A 17,381-nucleotide genomic window follows, 5' to 3' on the forward strand; every position below is an offset into this window, starting at 1 on the left:
ATCAGGATCTATGCTATACATGTTCCACACTTAATAGAAACGATTTTCACGGCTAATTTTGTTTTTGTTTCAATAAACAAATAAATACAATTCTACGTTGCTTAAAAAGACAGCGACAATACATAAGTATTTCAGATTTGTATGAAAACTAACAAACCGTCAAACTGGTTAATTTTCCCTTCTGGTAGCTTTCCAGATGATGTTAGCCATGTTTATTACAATAGTCTCAGTCCAATATAAACTAGTTCTCCCTCCACCACAGACCCACCAAATACTCTGCTTTTGTCATTTGTGGCTGAGCCATGGTTGTGATTTAATTCAGGCCCAAGGCGAGATAAACTTCAAACTATACTGAAGAACAATGCGGAGATAAATATCCTAGAAGAGGTTGGTTTTAGTAGACGTATCCAAAGCAGTTATCCGTGTGATCGCTTTTGTAATAGTACGTAGATCGACTTGGGAAATATGTAGACATGCCACATAGAGCTAGCTGCCTTAGAGGATGTGTAGCATGTTTTAACCTGAGTAAAGAACATCCTCTGGCACTTGTTCGCTCCAGTCTTTCCTCAGTAAGCCTCAGGTAGGGTCCTCGGAGTGCTTGATGCACGTCTCATCTAAAGGAACGGTCCTGCACGAGGGCAACGCCATTCAGTTCTCCCAATAACTAACCACAAAACACTCCCACATAAAAACAAATTGCCATATACATTCAAAGTTTTATTTTTACATTACAACCGTATCCAACACATTTTAAAATAAAATGACATCTCTTCCACTTCCCCCTATACGAGTCAAAAACATGTTTTTTCTTAAGACTGCTAAATAGTACCTGCGTACTGTTTATATAGCTTTATACACATACAGGCGACAATGCATCCACTTTGTTACCAACAAATGCAAGTCTGTTGAGAATGATAAAATCAGACAGAAGCAGAGAATACATACAGTACATGGGCTCTTAACCACCACCCACCCGCCTGCACAAAGCCAGTCACCACGCTGGGGCTTCACAAAGAGAACGCTTGGAGTAGAGGTTACACTTACTCACGCAGAGCAAAACAGTGGAGCAGAACCGAAACACACTCTGGGGAATAAATTGAGTAGACTGGCAAAAATCGGAACCTTTCAGAGCATCTGTAGTCACGGTTTGAGAGATTCTAACTTGACAAATGAGTTTCAGGCAGTTGATACAAATACAAGTAAAAACAAAATAATGACCTCGGGTGTCTGGAAAATATAAGATGGTAAATCATTCAATTTTGTAAAATGAGCACATTTGATGTTCATTTTACAGTGTTTAATGACCATTAAAATCAAATCAAATGTCAACATTGAAAGTACTCCTCTCAAAAATGTACTGGTCATTAATGTACAAAACTAAGTACTTTGATCAGGCATGATATCCAAAACATTAGTAGTAGTCATGATGAGAACCTTTTTTGGTTTGCAGTCCTCCTGTACCATCAAAGCACTTAACTTGATTTCTGTCATGGACACTTTCATTGTCAAAGATAGCTCCTCTACAGCCTACACCAATATGCTGTTGCACAAAACATGAACATAATTTACCAATACAAGTGGTAAGATGATATCAATGGCAATTCATGAAATGATATCAATGGCAATTTATGAAATGATAAACTGGCAGTCCTTCCATGCTTTGTACCTCATCTTTAATATGATAGGAGAAAATAGCATGTGTGTGACTACCACGACACTGGTATGGGAAACCTGTGGTCATACAATGAGTAAATGGGCCCTGTTGATGATAAGTATACTTAAGAGCTGAAACCTCTTAAGAGCAAGACGAAAGGGGTGCCAAAGTGTGTGTGTGTGTGTGTGTGTGTGTGTATGTATGTGTGAGAGAGAGAGGCACTGGGGATCCTCATGTGGGAAGTAGTTGGCGTTGGGTTTCTCATTCAGTGCCACGGGTGGGGGTGCTGGGTTGGTTGAGGCCCATGGTTTTACACATCCAGCCAGCAAAGTCCACCTCCTCCACCTCAGCACGCTTGATAAACGTGTGGTTCTAAACAATAACAAACAGTAAACGCAAGTTAGTTCATTAACGCATCAATATTAGTCCATGGCTGATATTGAAAGGGCATGTACAGTCGGGAACATAGCCAATTTGCAAACTACAAAATGTGTTTACAAACATCAATAATAATAATAAATACAGTATAATACGTCAGTTAGGAGACGCTTTTATTCAAAGCGACTTAGTCATTTATGGATACATAAATGGTCCCGGGAATATAACCGAATAATCCTGACGTTGCAAGCGCTATGCTCTACCAACTGAACTAGAGAAAAATGAGCTACAGAGGACCAATGAACAATCAGAGCTGAATTGTCCAACTACATAGATGCACTTCAAATAACAGTCGACAGCGATAACAGTTAATAGCAACTCACCATCAGCATCTTCAGGTCAGCTCGCTCTGCTGGATTCTTGATCAGACTATTAACACAAACAGAAACATTTTATAATCTCCATGACTCCAGAGAAATCATTAGACCCCCCCCCCCTCAAAGAAGAATAGAAAAGAAAGCCATGATTAAGCTGGACAAGAAATCTCATTCTGCTGACATAACTTTCTCATCCCTTGAGAATGATGGCTATCTTTAAAATGTACATTTGCTCCACATTGCTCTACGCGGTGCCTATTGCCTATAATAATTCACAAGACGTGTGTTGAGTCCACACACAGCCAAAAAACGGAGAAAAGTCATGGTAAAACAACAAAAGGTGCTGAGGTAATGGGCACTATTCTTATATGATGAATGCTTGGGCTCACCATTTTGTTACAAACTCGTTGAAATCGTTGGTGAAGACACCAAGTGGCAGCCTGGGAGGAGGCTGGGAATGAGTAAAAAGGTGTGTAAGACAAATGTTATTTCACAATCCCCAGAGCACACAGACAAGAAGAATTGGTAATACGGAGAATAATATGTGGAGTCAGCAGCTCATCTGACCTCATTGACAATGTAGTCCAGCAGCTCAAATATCGCCATGGCTGGTCGACTGTCCATCCCATGTCCTGAGGAACAGGAGAATATGGAGATATATATAGATATCATAAATAAGATACTTAAATGTTTTATTATTTTTGATTCCAGTTACTTTTTATTGAGAAGCAAAGGGAAATCTGTTTGAAAAGCACTAATATCATCTATATTGTATTATGTGTGAGGAGAGGATTCAGGTCAGTTCTCACCGCTGACTGGTCGCCCTCCTGGTGGTCTGGGGAGGCGGTTGGAGATGGTGTGTGGTTCCCCCTCGGATCCGTCCTGTACGGGCCGGCCAAAGATGGCCTCCAGCTCCTTGGCATCAGGCGGGGGGATGGGGTAGCGGCCGATGGCCAGCTCCACCAGGGACAGGCCCATGCTCCACACGTCGGACTGCACAGAGTAGTGTGTGCCCTGCAGTCTCTCCGGCTGTTGAGGAACACACACGTACGTCACACCCAGGCAGAGCTGGCCAAGTGGGCGGGCGTCGCTGTGCACTGCGCCCTCCAGGTGTCTGAGGGGAGGGGGCAGGGCTGGCAGAGCCTGCCTCCGTGCCACACGGCCCTCTACTGGGCACGGCCTCAGCTCTTGGCAGGGCATCCTGGGCAGGGAGGGAGAAGGAGAGCTGACTCACCGACATGTAGGAGCGCGTTCCCACGAAGGAGTTGGCCATGGAGTCGATGAGTTGGCCACTCACGCCGAAGTCACACAGCTTGATCTCCCCGCGCGAGTTCACCAGGATGTTGGAGGGCTTGACATCTGCGTGGCAGAGCAGGGAGGACAGGTGAGGTCCCAGAGAGAGAGAAGGCAGAGGTCCCAGAGAGAGAGAAGGCAGAGGTCCCAGAGAGAGAGAAGGCAGAGGTCCCAGAGAGAGAGAAGGCAGAGGTCCCAGAGAGAGAGAAGGCAGAGGTCCCAGAGAGAGAGAAGGCAGAGGTCCCAGAGAGAGAGAAGGCAGAGGTCCCAGAGAGAGAGAAGGCAGAGGTCCCAGAGAGAGAGAAGGCAGAGGTCCCAGAGAGAGAGAAGGCAGAGGTCCCAGAGAGAGAGAAGGCAGAGGTCCCAGAGAGAGAGAAGGCAGAGGTCACAGAGAGAGAGAAGGCAGAGGTCCCAGAGAGAGAGAAGGCAGAGGTCCCAGAGAGAGAGAAGACAGAGGTCCCAGACCCAGCAGCACCAGCTGCCCCTTCCCCACGTCCCTGTCCAAGCCCCTCTACCATGCCAGACACCTCAACACTGACACATTTCACAAAGCTACTCTGTGGTAGCTAGAGCTGAACACTACAGTTACAGTTGAGACCATACAAACAAGCCAAACCCTCCTCAATCCCCCTAGTCACAAACAGTCTGGAAAATTGAAACTGAATAATGGGGTTGTAGACCTGACATACATCCTCTGTGGTGACCCCCTCCCACTTCAGAGGAGACACAGGGGCGAGTATGAGAGAGGGAGACAGGGGCGAGAATGAGAAGGAGAGACGGAGGGAGGGGGCTGCAGGGCGCGGCTGCCATGTAATCACATCCGAGAGCCTGTAATTACCGCCTGGGCTCCCGGACAGCTCTGCCTCAGCCCTGCCACAACACACCACAGCCCAAAACACTGTACCATGGACCTCAGCTCCAGAACAACACTATACCACGACACACCAGAGCCCACCCATCAGCTCCACATACACCACCACACACCAGGGCTCTCAATTAGAAACACAGTAAACCACAACCCTCAGCTCAAAACACACCACCATCACCCTCAGCTCCAGATTATTATTATACACCAAACGTTAAAACGTTACAACCCCTCAACTCAAGATACACCCAAAACACACCTCACACTATTTCTCTATGTCCAAATAAAACACTACACCCAGGGTCTCAAATCATATCGTTTATGTGCACAAAAACATAGTACAATCGATATGTAAAACAATAGTCCATATGGAGAGCTGTCTTACCTCTGTGCATGATCTGGTGCTTCTCCCGCAGATAGGCAAGTCCTCGGAGTACCTTTAAGAGTGATATGCAAACATTTTACTTAACACAACATACTCTTGACAGCATACCATCCATACTTCCTGGACCTGAAATCCTACACAAAGACCAGCTCAGAGACGTTTTACCCTGCCTGGGTCCATAGTTACATCCATACAAGATATCACACCAAAACACGCACTGACGCCCACAGTGTTAATGGTGAGAACAGCGAGAAGGCCTTGCATGTTGAGCTTCCTGTGTCTCATTGATTATCACAATGACAGGAGAAAAAGCAGTCCATTGAGAAACAAAAAAAATCTCCTTAACCACAAGGGAAAGGAACAGAGTGCACTTGATCACAGTTGTGACAAACTGCTAAGTTGCCGTTTAGAACAATATCAAATCAAATTTTATTTGTCACATGCACCAAATACAACCTTACAGTGAAATGCTTACTTACAAGCCCTTAACCAACAATACAGCTAAGAAAATGCCTAAACCAATGAGATAAAAGTAACAAATAAATTAGAGCATTTTATATTATATAATATATATATATATACACTTTTTAATAAACTTACCTTGGGTATTTATGAAAAAATACCAAATGAATGCAAACACCACCAATTAAGCACCAACAATTGAAATCTTAATTAAGTTGAATAATACTTACTGCTATGCTGACTTTGCCCAAGATCTCCTCAGGGATTCTCCTGGCTTCCTTCAGCACCTGATCCAGAGAGCCTCCATCCTGTACCCAACAGGCAACGGTTTATTGTCTGTACATTGTCCACATTCTGTAATGCACAATTGCTCCAGGTGCATGACATGATTAATATATCATAACAACCACTGCAACATTTTAACTTGTTAAAACAAAGTTACAACTGGTTTGTCAGTGTTACACCACAGGTCCTGTAATAAGCACCATTGCAGTCTCAAAACCACAAACAAATATTCCTACTCCCAGCCAAAACTCGAATTCACACATCAGCCTTTTGCTACTGACCCCCAATGTCTTCCGACATTCCAGCACAATGCTAGTCCTATAACTGATCCACCCCCTCAACTCAAACCGGTCTCTATCAGAAGCTCACCATGTGCTCCATGCAGATACTGATCTCTCCGTCGCTGTAGAAGGCCCCGTAGAAGCCCACGATGTAGGGAGAGTTGCACTCATGCAGCACCTGCAGCTCTCTGATGATCTGGTTCCTGATGGCAGGCTTAATTTCCAGGTGGATGAGCTGTGGGGGAGGGAATCAGATGAGAACAACATAAGAATAATCAAGTGCTCATCTAGAATAACAGTTTAGAACCAGAATTATAACAGACTTGTTTGTGTGGATCTGGTTTCCTGCAACGGCTGTATGTCTCAGCCTAGAAGCCTGGTACGCAAGGCTAGTAGTGTAGCGTGGATCTACAACTGAGTTTAGGCGACCAGTTTTGATAGCCTTTAGCCGTACCCTCATCCTACTCCTCCTCTGTTCCTCAGGTGATGTGGAGGTAAACCCAGGCCACACGTGTCCCCATGCACCCTCCTTTGTTGACCTCTGTGATCAAAAAAACCTTGGTTTCATGCATGTCAACATCAGAAGCCTCCTCGCTAAGTTTGTTTTACTCACTGCTTTAGCACACACCGCCAACCCTGATGTCCTTGCCGTTTCTGAATCCTGACTTAGGAAGGCCACCAACAATTCTGAGATTTCCATACCCAGCTACAACATTTTCCGTCAAGATAGAACTGCCAAAGGGGGAAGAGTTGCAATCTACTGCAGAGAGAGCCTACAAAGTTCTGTCATACTTTCTAGGTCTATACCCAAACAGGTTGAATTTGTCATTTTAAAAATGAACCTCTCCAGAAATAAGTCTCTCACTGTTGCCGCCTGCTATCAAACCCCTCCGCTCCTAGCTGTGCCCTGGACACCATTTGTGAATTGATCGTCCCTCATCTAGCTTCAGAGTTCGTTCTGTTAGGTGACCTAAACTGGGATATGCTTAACAGCCCGGCAGTCCTACAATCTAAGCTAGATGCCCTCAATCTCACACAAATCATCAAGGAACCCACCAGGTACAATCCTAAATCCGTAAACATGGGCACCCGCATAGACATTATCCTGACCAACTTGCCCTCCAAATACACCTCCGCTGTTTTCAATCAGGATCTCAGCGATCACTGCCTCATTGCCTGTATCCGCTATGGGTCATCACTGTCAAACGCTCCCTAAAACACTTCTGCGAGCAGGCCTTTCTAGTCGACCTGGCCCGGGTATCCTGGAAGGATATTGACCTCGTCCCGTCAGTCGAGGATGCCTGGTCATTCTTTAAAAGTAATTTCCTCACCATCTTAGATAAGCATGCCCCATTCAAAAAATACAGAACTAAGAACAGAAGTAGCCCTTGGTTCACTCCAGACCTGACTGCCCTTGACCAGCAAATAAACATCCTGTGGCGGACTGCCATAGCATCGAATAGTCCCCATGATATGCAACTGTTCAGGGAAGTCAGGAACCAATACACGCACAGTCAGTCAGGAAAGCAAAGGCTAGCTTTTTCAAGCAAAAATTCACATCCTGTAGCTCGAACTCCAAAACGTTTTGGGACACTGTAAAGTCCATGGAGAACAAGAGCACCTCCTCCCAGCTGCCCACTGCACTGAGACTAGGTAACACGGTCACCCCTGATAATCTAAAATTTCAATAAGCATTTCTCAACGGCTGGTCATGCATTCCTCCTGGCTACTCCAACCCCGGCCAACAGCTCCGCCCACCACGCAGCTACTCGCCCAAGCCTCCCCAACTTCTACTTCACCCATATCCAGACAGCAGATGTTCTGAAAGAGCTGCAAAACCTGGACCAGTACAAATCAGCTGGGCTAGACCATCTGGACCCTCTTTTTCTAAAACTATCCACCGCCATTGTTGCAACCCCTATTACCAGCCTGTTCAACCTCTCTTTCATATCGTCCGAGATCCCTAAAGGTTGGAAAGCTGCCGCGGTCATCCCCCTCTTCAAAGGGGGTGACACCCTAGACCCAAATTGTTACAGACCTATATCCATCCTGCCCTGCCCATCTAAAGTCTTCGAAAGCAAAGTTAATAAACAGATCACTGACCATTTCGAATCCCACCGTACCTTCTCCGCTGTGCAATCCGGCTTCCGAAGCCGGTCACGGGTGCACCTCAGCTACGCTCAAGATACTAAACGCTATCATAACCGCCATCGATAAGACAGTACTGTGCAGCCGTATTCATCGACCTGGCCAAGGCTTTAGACTGTGTCAATCACCGTATTCTTATCGACAGACTCAATAGCCTTGGTTTTTCTGACGACTGCCTCGCCTGGTTCACCAACTTCTTGCAGACAGAGTTCAGTGTGTCAAATCGGAGGGCATGTTGACCGGACCTCTGGCAGTCTCTATGGGGGTACCACAGGGTTCAATTCTCGGGCCGACTCTTTTCTCTGTATATATCAATGATGTCGCTCTTGCTGCGGGCGATTCCCTGATCCACCTCCACACAGACGACACCATTCTGTATACTTCTGGCCCTTCCTTGGACACTGTGCTAACTAACCTCCAAACAAGCTTCAATGCCATACAACACTCCTTCCGTGGCATCCAAATGCTAGTTAAACCAAATGCATGCTTTTCAACCATTCGCTGCCCGCACCCACCCACACGACTAGCTCACCACCCTGGACAGTTCTGACCTAGAATATGTGGACAACTATAAATACCTAGGTGTCTGGCTAGACTGTAAACTCTCCTTCCAGACTAATATTAAACATCTCCAATCCAAAATCAAATCTAGAATCGGCTTTCTATATCGCAACAAAGCCTCCTTCACTCACACCGCCAAACCCTAGTAAAACTGACTATCCTACCAATCCTCGACGATGTCATCTACAAAACAGCTTCCAACACTCTACTCAGCAAACTGGATGCAGTCTATCACATCCATTTTGTTACCAAATCACCTTACACCACGGCGACCTGTATGCTATAGTCGGCTGGCCCTCGCTACATATTTGGCTACAGGTCATCTATAAGTCCATGCTAGGTAAAGCTCTGCCTTAGTTCACTGGTCACGATAGCAACACCCACCCGTAGCACACGTTCCAGCAGGAATATCTCACTGATCATCCCCAAAGCCAACACCTCATTTGGCCGCCTTTCCTTCCAGTTCTCTGCTGCTAGTGACTGGAACGATTTGCAAAGATCGCTGAAGTTGGAGAAATGTATTTCCCTCACCAACTTTAATCATCAACTATCTGAACAGCAAACCGATCACTGCAGCTGTACATAGTCCATCTGTAAATAGCCCACCCAATCTACCTACCTCATCCCCATACTGTTTTTATTTTATTTACTTTTCTGCTCTTTTGCACACAAGTATCTCTACTTGCACATCATCATCTGCTCATTTATCACTCCAGTGTTAATCTGCTAAATTGTAATTATTCGCTCCTATGGCCTTTTGCACACACTGTATAAAGACTATTTTTTCTACTGTGTCATTGACTTGTTTGTGTTATTGGCTTGTTTATGGTTTACTCCATGTGTAACTCTGTGTTGTTGTCTGTGTCACACTGCTTTGCTTTATCTTGGCCAGGTCACAGTTGCAAATGAGAACTTGTTCTCAACTAGCCTACCTGGTTAAATAAAGGTGAATTAAAAAAATAAAAGGGAGAAATATAAAAAATTGATACAAGGGTAGACTCACCTTTCGGGCCATGACCAGTCTGGAGGGTTTGTGGCGGACCTTGTTGACCACTCCACCGTTGCCAGCGCCCAGCTCACATATGGGGTGGAAATCATCATCTTTCAGCTCGCCCACTTGGGCTTTCTGGGTGAGGAAAGCCTCCAGACGTTTCCTCTGCTGTTCATCCAAATCTAGCTCTCCTAGCTTCTTTTGTAAGGCCTCCAGATTGGCTCTGAGAAGTGGAGATGCATTGAGGGAGCTTGGCATAGATCAATATTAAACAAACATACTTTCAATCCTGGTCCTGGGAACATATGGGTGCACATGGATACGACTAATCACTGACCCCATGATTGGTTTGAATCAGGTGAGTTAGGCTAGTGTTATATAGGTAAGTGTTCGACTGGAACATCTAGTCATCTAGTCCCCAGAACCATAATTTACCCGATATCAGTACAGTACACAATAGACGTGCTCTCGGCCCTCCCGAGTTACTCACTCAGACGCAGCATCGATGGTTGTGGAGATGGACTGCCCCTCTCCAATGGGCGTGATATTTAGGGGAACGGGTCTTCTCTTCGGAGCCATATCGAAATATTTTAAAGTGCCCTGGACGACTTTCCGAAGCAAATCAGTACAAGGAACTGATAATTCAAAGTTGTTCTAAAACAGCAACAGGGGTAAATGTTGCTGGCTGTTAGTGGCTTAGCCAGCTAGTTACTTTGCGAGCATGACAGATAGATGTTTGTAAGGACAATCACACATGCACGTCACCATCAGGTCAAGTGCATTTGACGATTTTAGATATCTAACGAGTAAGGTATATATATATTTTAAAACAACTAGCTATAATAGTACACTAGATTTGTACACATTACTGTTCCTTTCGCTTCTTGTCCAGCTAGCACCACCTCCACTACGGAAATCGTGTGCTGCGTTCCTCAAATCAGAGCGGCCCTGGCCACAAGGACAACGGCTGTGGTTGACAGGACTGTCTGGTCACTGACCGAGGATTGTTAGCGTTCGAAGGTTAAAGGGGTACACTTGTAGACCTTCCCCTGTATGGAGCCGGGGTGTGAAGCTTGGTTGCAGACTGCGGAGACGGAATTCGGTGTTTCAGTACAGGAAGCAGCAACATGGGGAGTCTTCCAAAAAATCGCGAGTTTGAGCCATCATGCCATGGCAATTGAACTATCGCGGGATTTTATAACAGCCATGTTTAATGGTAGCGACCTCCAATGGCACATTGTAAAAATTACCATCAAGCAGATTTCTACAACTAGGTCTAGCTACTCAACTACTACGTAAATTACTCTCCTACATTTACAAACTTCACTTTTCAAGAGGTTTGACTTGATTAATGTTTAATTTTAGTATTTAAACTTGAGGGAAATCTACCCATGGGGAAAAAAACTGGCGAAAGTAATTTGATCATGATTTCTGTTTTGAATAACTTTATTTTTCCAGAAGGAACTTGTTACTTTTCAAGCTAACATGACTTAGCAAACAATTAGATAAAAAAAAAAGGAAAAACAAGGTTTAATTAGTTCCACAAGTCAATAACAGGTGTTAGAATATGATTTTGAATTGTACAGTTCTTTTTGAAAAGGAGACAAATGTGTCCCTGAGGCCCCAGCAACAGGTAAAGGATGTCACACCAATCTACACCTCAACCATCTGGTTGTCACTAGTTACCACAGCCAAAGTCAAATGGCTGTACCGTAAAAACTCATGAAAACAAACATTTGCTTTTTGGTCTTAAAGTTAGGCATAAGGTTAAAGTCAGATTTTAATAAGTTAAATTGTAGAAATAGGCGATAATTAGCCATAAATGACTTTGTGGATGTGGTAACTAGTGACAACCCAACCACCTCTTACCCCTAAAGTGGCATCAGTTCCAATACTGGTATTTGTGATTTTATTGTGTCTGACTTTTGTAACAACTGAAGGCGATTCGAAGCTTAATAAAATATTTTAATTGTATTGTCTTTTAATACGAAGATATAAAAGACAAACAAAACATTTACATAATGGCTTGCAAGCCCTGCCCATGCTACCTTAAGCATTGTTATAATAAGGAATGCCACCATCAAGACCTGATCCACCATTTGCTTAAAACCCAGTCTGGACCCTAACCCAGGTTTCACCATCTGGCTCAGTTCCTCAGAAACAACCTGTACTTCACCTCTGTCTCGCAATATGAAAAAGCTTGAGGAAAACTATTATCTGCGCAGTGATGTTCTACACTTATAAATTAAAACAACTTGATTCAAATCTGTAGAGTAATTTGTTGGATAGATTGGCTTAGTTGAAGATGAAATTCTGCTAGACATAATAAGATGTTGCTTAAAATGCATGAATCATACAACTATGGTCATATTCAGGGACACCGCTACGGTTTGGGGTTCTCTGACAGAAAGTGCCATCAAACAATGCGGGTTACCTATAATTGTTTCAGAACTCACCTATCGGTATAACATCCGCAAGCTAGAAATTTATGGAAATGAGTACTGCAGTAAAGTGAAAGACAAGATCCCATACGTTTCCTCAGTCAATACCATCTCATTACTAGATTAGGTATACTACTACATCTTCCACAAAATGGCTTACTCATACAGTACTGAGTGTCTATGCAAGTCTGAATTCAGGATGATCACAAAATGTCAATATGCTTATGCTATAGTCAAATGCATGTATTACCAATACCATTTGAGAGATTCTAGGAATTTACAACAGACTCTGTTCTATAAAATCCTGAAAATAGACAAACACCATAAACAGCACAAATTAAAACGGGGACTATCGCTGGGGTGAGGAATCTAATGACCAGGAACGAAAATATTAAAAGTTTGTAAGTCTCAGCAACCGTTGTAACCAAAAAGATTAACAATGTTTACTACAATTTGAACTGTGCCTGTGGAAAAAGCTAATCTGAAGCAGTAATTACTGATGTATCATTTAAACTACCTGTAGAGAGGACATTCATCTAGGGCCTATGCAATAATAAAGGCTAATTTGAGTGTAATATCTTTGAACTGGGAAGAGGCAGAATGTGTTATTGGTTAGAACTCAGTTTACTCAGATGGAAAGGGACATGTCTAACGATGGCAGTGCCTTGAGCCTGGATCATTCAGTTTGCCACGTATTCTTTCACAAAAAAGGTTCCAGCTTCGTAAGTGTTCTGCTACCCCTTACTGGGAACTTGTGTACAGTACAAAGCCATATATAAATGGCTCTGGTACAGCACTCTTGATTGCCCCATATGTACAATTTAATACAAACTGCCTTTCAAATAAAACAAAGTTGTGACGCAATCAACTATCAATAAATACTATACTTTAGACAAATACAATTTAAGTCAAAAGGATGTCGACACTCACAAATTGATACCATTCCACATCTGGAGTTACATCCCTCCTTAAGTCCCCCACACTGTAAAAAACAACAAAAAAACAGTAAATAATGACAAATAGTCTTAAATAATGTATTTTCTTACTGGGACTTCCTGTGTAGACCAGGTCAAATAGCCAAAGAACTGTAGGCTCCAGCCTCCACCAATCTAAACTCAAAACAAAAAAAGGCACCCAAATCTGACCTTGCAACAAGAGATAATTGACACAAATCTGCTTTGGCACAATTGCCTCAACATGGGTTTTACCAGTTTTGTGTGGATACTAAAATGTGACATTCTTTAGTCAAGTGCCTTGTTCAATAAAAAAAAATTATCAACAAATTTAAGAAACTGAAAGAAAAACAAATCTGGTTGAAAACACTGAAGCTCTCATGATTTAGGGGGAAGAAGGTTGAATGCAGTAGTGTTTAGTCTCAGACTATCCAACTGTTAAACTGACAAATGGGCTGGTGAAAATAATCAATGCTGTATTAGTTTCCTTGATCAATATGAACAACACTGGCAACACAGAACATTGGGCAGAATCTGAAAAGATTATGTTCCAAAACCTCAAATGATAACTGCTGGTCTCTGCTTACCCGCCACTATGACAATTGCTTGTCATACTGTGTAGCTATTCAGACACCAACTGAAATCGTATATTTCAATGCAGTGGGGAGTACTTACAAGAACTTCTCAAAGATACAGCATCCCTGGGTCATATTCAGCACAAAACAAAAACACTCAAACGGAGTAAAACAGGGAAGTACTCTTTCCATTACAAACCATTTAAAAAAAAAAAAACATTTTACTATTGTGCCCTAATGAACATGACCCTGCTTCCCATAACCTATTCCCTATTTGGGCCGTACAAGTTGTATAAAATGTTTAATGGGTTTCTTTATTTTTTTAAGTGATGCGAGTGAAGAAAAAAAAAATAGTAGACCCTCTTGTCAAAATACTATAGCAACCATAGTTCAGGTGCTACTCTCTCTGGTCAAGCAAGTTTGCTATGTACGACTGAGGTAGGTTGTCATCATCTAAGGACAAAATTAAATGGGGGAAGTATCAAACAAATCATTTTTAGGGATTTTCTGACTTAAACAATTTGAAATACTGTTAGAGCCCATTTTCTTTGTCTTCATTGTCTGAATGAATTAAACAGAAAGTTGGGGTGTTCAATTTCATCATATTCCAGAAAAATCTAGTCTGTGGCTCGAGTCACAAATTCTTCATATAGGTTATCTTGACCTCTTATTACTGAACAACGATGATGCTCCATATCTCCCATTGCCTGTGATCACAAAAAGTGGAGAAACACCAAATGCTTGTGGCTTTGAGAGCCTTAAATTCAAGTCAAATACAAAGTACAAGGAGATGGAGGGGGAATAGTTTGAGAGGAGGTTACCATCTTAAATTGTCTCTAAGGAGGGAGGATACAGAATGCTGGGAGGGGTGAGCCACAAGTGTTAGGGAGCTGTTGTTTCCAGTGGTGTATAGATGAAGCCTAACCACTCCAGAGGTTGACAGTGCATGTATGAGAGTGTGTCTGTGTGTGGATAAACGCCAGAGAAGTGGGGGCAGGCAGGCGGGCAGGGGATGCAGTAGGGACTAATGATTTCCTGTCCTCCAATCAAGCCCAACCCTCTCTCTCAGTTTGTGGGGTCAGTCCGCCAGTCAGTAGGCAGTGACCAGGTCCTTGTCATAGTCGTATCGGCCCCTCTTGGGGGCGGGGCTGTCCTGGCTGTCCTCAGTGTCATCGCTGTCTCCTCTAGCCCCTCCCCCCTCCTCCTCCTCCTCCTCCTCAGAGTCCAGAGTCAGATCTACCACCACTCCTCCGCCCGTTCCCCCCGCCGTGGACCCTGCTCCTGACTTCCCTGTCTGGCTGGTGCTGCTGTGGGCTGGGGAGTGGCCGTTCGCCTCAGGAACACCTGGGGGGGGAGGCAAGTGAACACTATTATAAACCAATGCTATTAAAAAAAATATAGAAAATAAATGACCTACAAAGCAAAGCGTCTAAATTACAGAGCACTATGAAAGTATTCAGAAACCCTTGACTTTTTCCACTTAAAGGTTACACTCTTATTCTAAAATTGTTCCCCCCCCCCATCAATCTACACACAATATGCCATAATGACGAAGCAAAAACAGGTTCAAAAATTGAAATATCAAAAATAAAAACAGAAATATCCTTTAGGTGCCTTTTGGCAAAGTCCAAGCAGGCCGTCATGTGCCTCTGAGGCGTGACTGCCGTCTGGCCACTACCATAAAGGCCTGATTGGTAGAGTGCTGCAGAGATGGGACTCTAGTAACAGTCTTGGTGGTTGTAAACTTCTTCCATCTAAGAATGTGTTCTTGGACCTTGAATACTGCAGAATTGTTTTGGTAGCCTTCCCCAGATCTGTGCCTCAACACAATCCTGTCTCGGCGCTCTACAGACAATTCCTTCAACCTCATTGCTTGGTTTTTGCTCGGACATGTACTGTCAACTGTGGGACCTTATATAGACAGGTGTGCCTTTCCAAATGTCCAATCAATTGAATTTACTACAGGTGGACAACAATCAAGTTGTAGAAACATCAAGGATGATCAATGGAAACAGGATGGACATGAGCTCAAGTTTGAGTCTCACAGCAAAGGGTCTGAATGCTTATGTAAATAGGGTATTTTTTATTTCTTATACATTTGCACTTTGTCATTATAGGGTATTGTGTTTAGTTTGCTGAAGATTATGTTTATTTAATCAATTTTAGAATAAGGCTGTAACAAAATGTGGAAAAAGGTCAAGGCGTCTGAATACTTTCCGAAAGCACTAAGTATCAAAATCAGTCTGCAAGAGCTAAAATGAAAATATTTGACATTAGGGCTGGACGGAATACCATATTTGACTATATACACCGGTATTGATGCACGGGCCAGTTTGGGTTTTTACTTTACCTCCTATAACGGTATTTCAATGTTTGGTTTGTTAAATGTGATACGCCACCAGTTATAGTTTACTCCATTTGCTACTTGAGTCATTTCTCACCCTACTCCTGCTGCACGTACACACCAAGCCCTTCCCAGCCACTCAAGGAGCCACGTTTTTGCTCGACCACAGTCACGAGCACTTGCTGCATGGTCAGATGTTGGTGACAATGATACGGCGTTACACTTTGCTTCTTAAAATATAAATCCACAAGCGTTCTATAATTACAAACTGATAATGTGTCGTACTGTCTGCAAATAGCTAGTTTGTCTTTCCTTTTTGTCTTTTCAGTGTCAGAGCAAACGTTGCTAACTAAAACAAACGGATAGCTGTGCTGGTGTAGGCCTAGATCAGCATGTTTGTGCAACGGTATCTAGCTACATGAAGTAAGAGAAACCATGTAAAGTAACATCTAAATTAGGATCTCCTGGGAAACACTGAGCCTAACTTGGTTACTTCCCTGTCAAAATAATTCCTCCCTGGCTTTATCATTTTTCATTTCATTCGTTGTCATTTCAAACACTGTATTCAAAGTACTGCCCACTATAACATTAGAATAATTATTCTATGGCCATGATTCCAACAGTTCACTCAAGTGCTTTGATCTAAATTGCAAAATCAAATCGCAATATTAGGGCTTGATTTTTTGCCAATATCATGCAGCCCTACGTGGCAGTGTGGAAATTATAACAAATGAGTGTAGGCAATGTAGAAATTGATGTATATGCAGACATTGTTGGCGGTTGAAGTTAAACTGAACACTATAAAACAAATCAGAATGGAGAAAGACCCTTTGATATGTACGTGTTGCCCCCCTAGGGTCATGGACTACTCAAATAATATTATCATTCAAAAAAAAAAATGCAGACATCACGATATTTGTAGAAAAAAAAAGTTATGATATTTTGCCCATACCACCCAGCCCCATTTGACATGCACTTACATATATCCACTACAGGATAGTCAGGAGTGTTGCTCCGTTCCCTCTCCCTCTCCTTCTCATCTCGAATAGGTCTCCATGAACCGTCAGTCAGATATTCAATCTCCTCAATATCCTCATGGGTCTCCTTTAAGATCTCAGATGCCAGCCTGGACACACGGAGACAAAGAGTCAGTCAAATAAGTATATATATCAGGACACACAAGCAGGGATTGGATGTGTCCCACAACACACAACTCTTAAATATACATTTCAACGAAGTTTGTGGAAATAATCTATATATAGTTTCTATTTGTACTGGACATTGACTCAACAAATCAAAAGCGACAGTATCAAAAGAGACGCTCTATTGATTGTTTCCTCGTGGCAGAGTCTACACGGGGCTGACTGTTCATGCCCCATATATTGAGC

General features: G+C 43.2%; 2 protein-coding genes across 4 annotated transcripts in view; both read right to left on the reverse strand.

Annotated features, from left to right (window-relative positions):
- Positions 1-704: 704 nt before the first annotated feature.
- LOC118389751 (dual specificity mitogen-activated protein kinase kinase 2) lies at positions 705-10,844 on the reverse strand. The gene is made up of 11 exons (XM_035779591.2): positions 10,171-10,844; positions 9,693-9,903; positions 6,069-6,215; positions 5,645-5,722; positions 4,953-5,004; positions 3,644-3,768; positions 3,219-3,438; positions 2,977-3,041; positions 2,799-2,860; positions 2,416-2,461; positions 705-2,026 (listed from the first exon to the last, which is right to left on the reverse strand). Exons 1-11 carry the CDS (start codon positions 10,257-10,259, stop codon positions 1,916-1,918), a joined length of 1,206 nt encoding a protein of 401 aa, XP_035635484.1. The 5' UTR covers positions 10,260-10,844; the 3' UTR covers positions 705-1,915.
- A 264-nt stretch (positions 10,845-11,108) lies between these two features.
- The window catches only part of pias4a (protein inhibitor of activated STAT, 4a), a 28,519-nt gene continuing 22,246 nt past the window's right edge, over positions 11,109-17,381 (reverse strand). For all 3 annotated transcript variants that reach the window (XM_035779602.2, XM_035779607.1, XM_035779609.2), the window contains exons 10-11: positions 16,974-17,119; positions 11,109-14,993 (exon numbers count right to left, since the gene is read on the reverse strand). In XM_035779602.2, the coding sequence (XP_035635495.1) occupies positions 14,740-14,993; positions 16,974-17,119 (400 nt within the window). In that variant the 3' untranslated portion in view covers positions 11,109-14,739. The remainder of the gene's footprint in view (positions 14,994-16,973; positions 17,120-17,381) is intronic.

The sequence above is a fragment of the Oncorhynchus keta genome, chromosome 1 (genome assembly GCF_023373465.1).
Source record: "Oncorhynchus keta strain PuntledgeMale-10-30-2019 chromosome 1, Oket_V2, whole genome shotgun sequence".
Classification (NCBI taxonomy): domain Eukaryota; kingdom Metazoa; phylum Chordata; class Actinopteri; order Salmoniformes; family Salmonidae; genus Oncorhynchus; species Oncorhynchus keta.

Coding starts and splice junctions, on each gene's coding strand:
- LOC118389751 (XM_035779591.2), bottom strand. CDS start 10,259: ATGGCTCCGAAGAGAAGACCCGTTCCCCTAAATATCACGCCCATTGGA. Junction 3,042..3,218: donor AGGAGGGCGACCAGTCAGCG/GTGAGAACTGAC, acceptor CCTGTTCCTCAG/GACATGGGATGGACAGTCGA. Junction 2,462..2,798: donor AACGAGTTTGTAACAAAATG/GTGAGCCCAAGC, acceptor TTGTGTTAATAG/TCTGATCAAGAATCCAGCAG.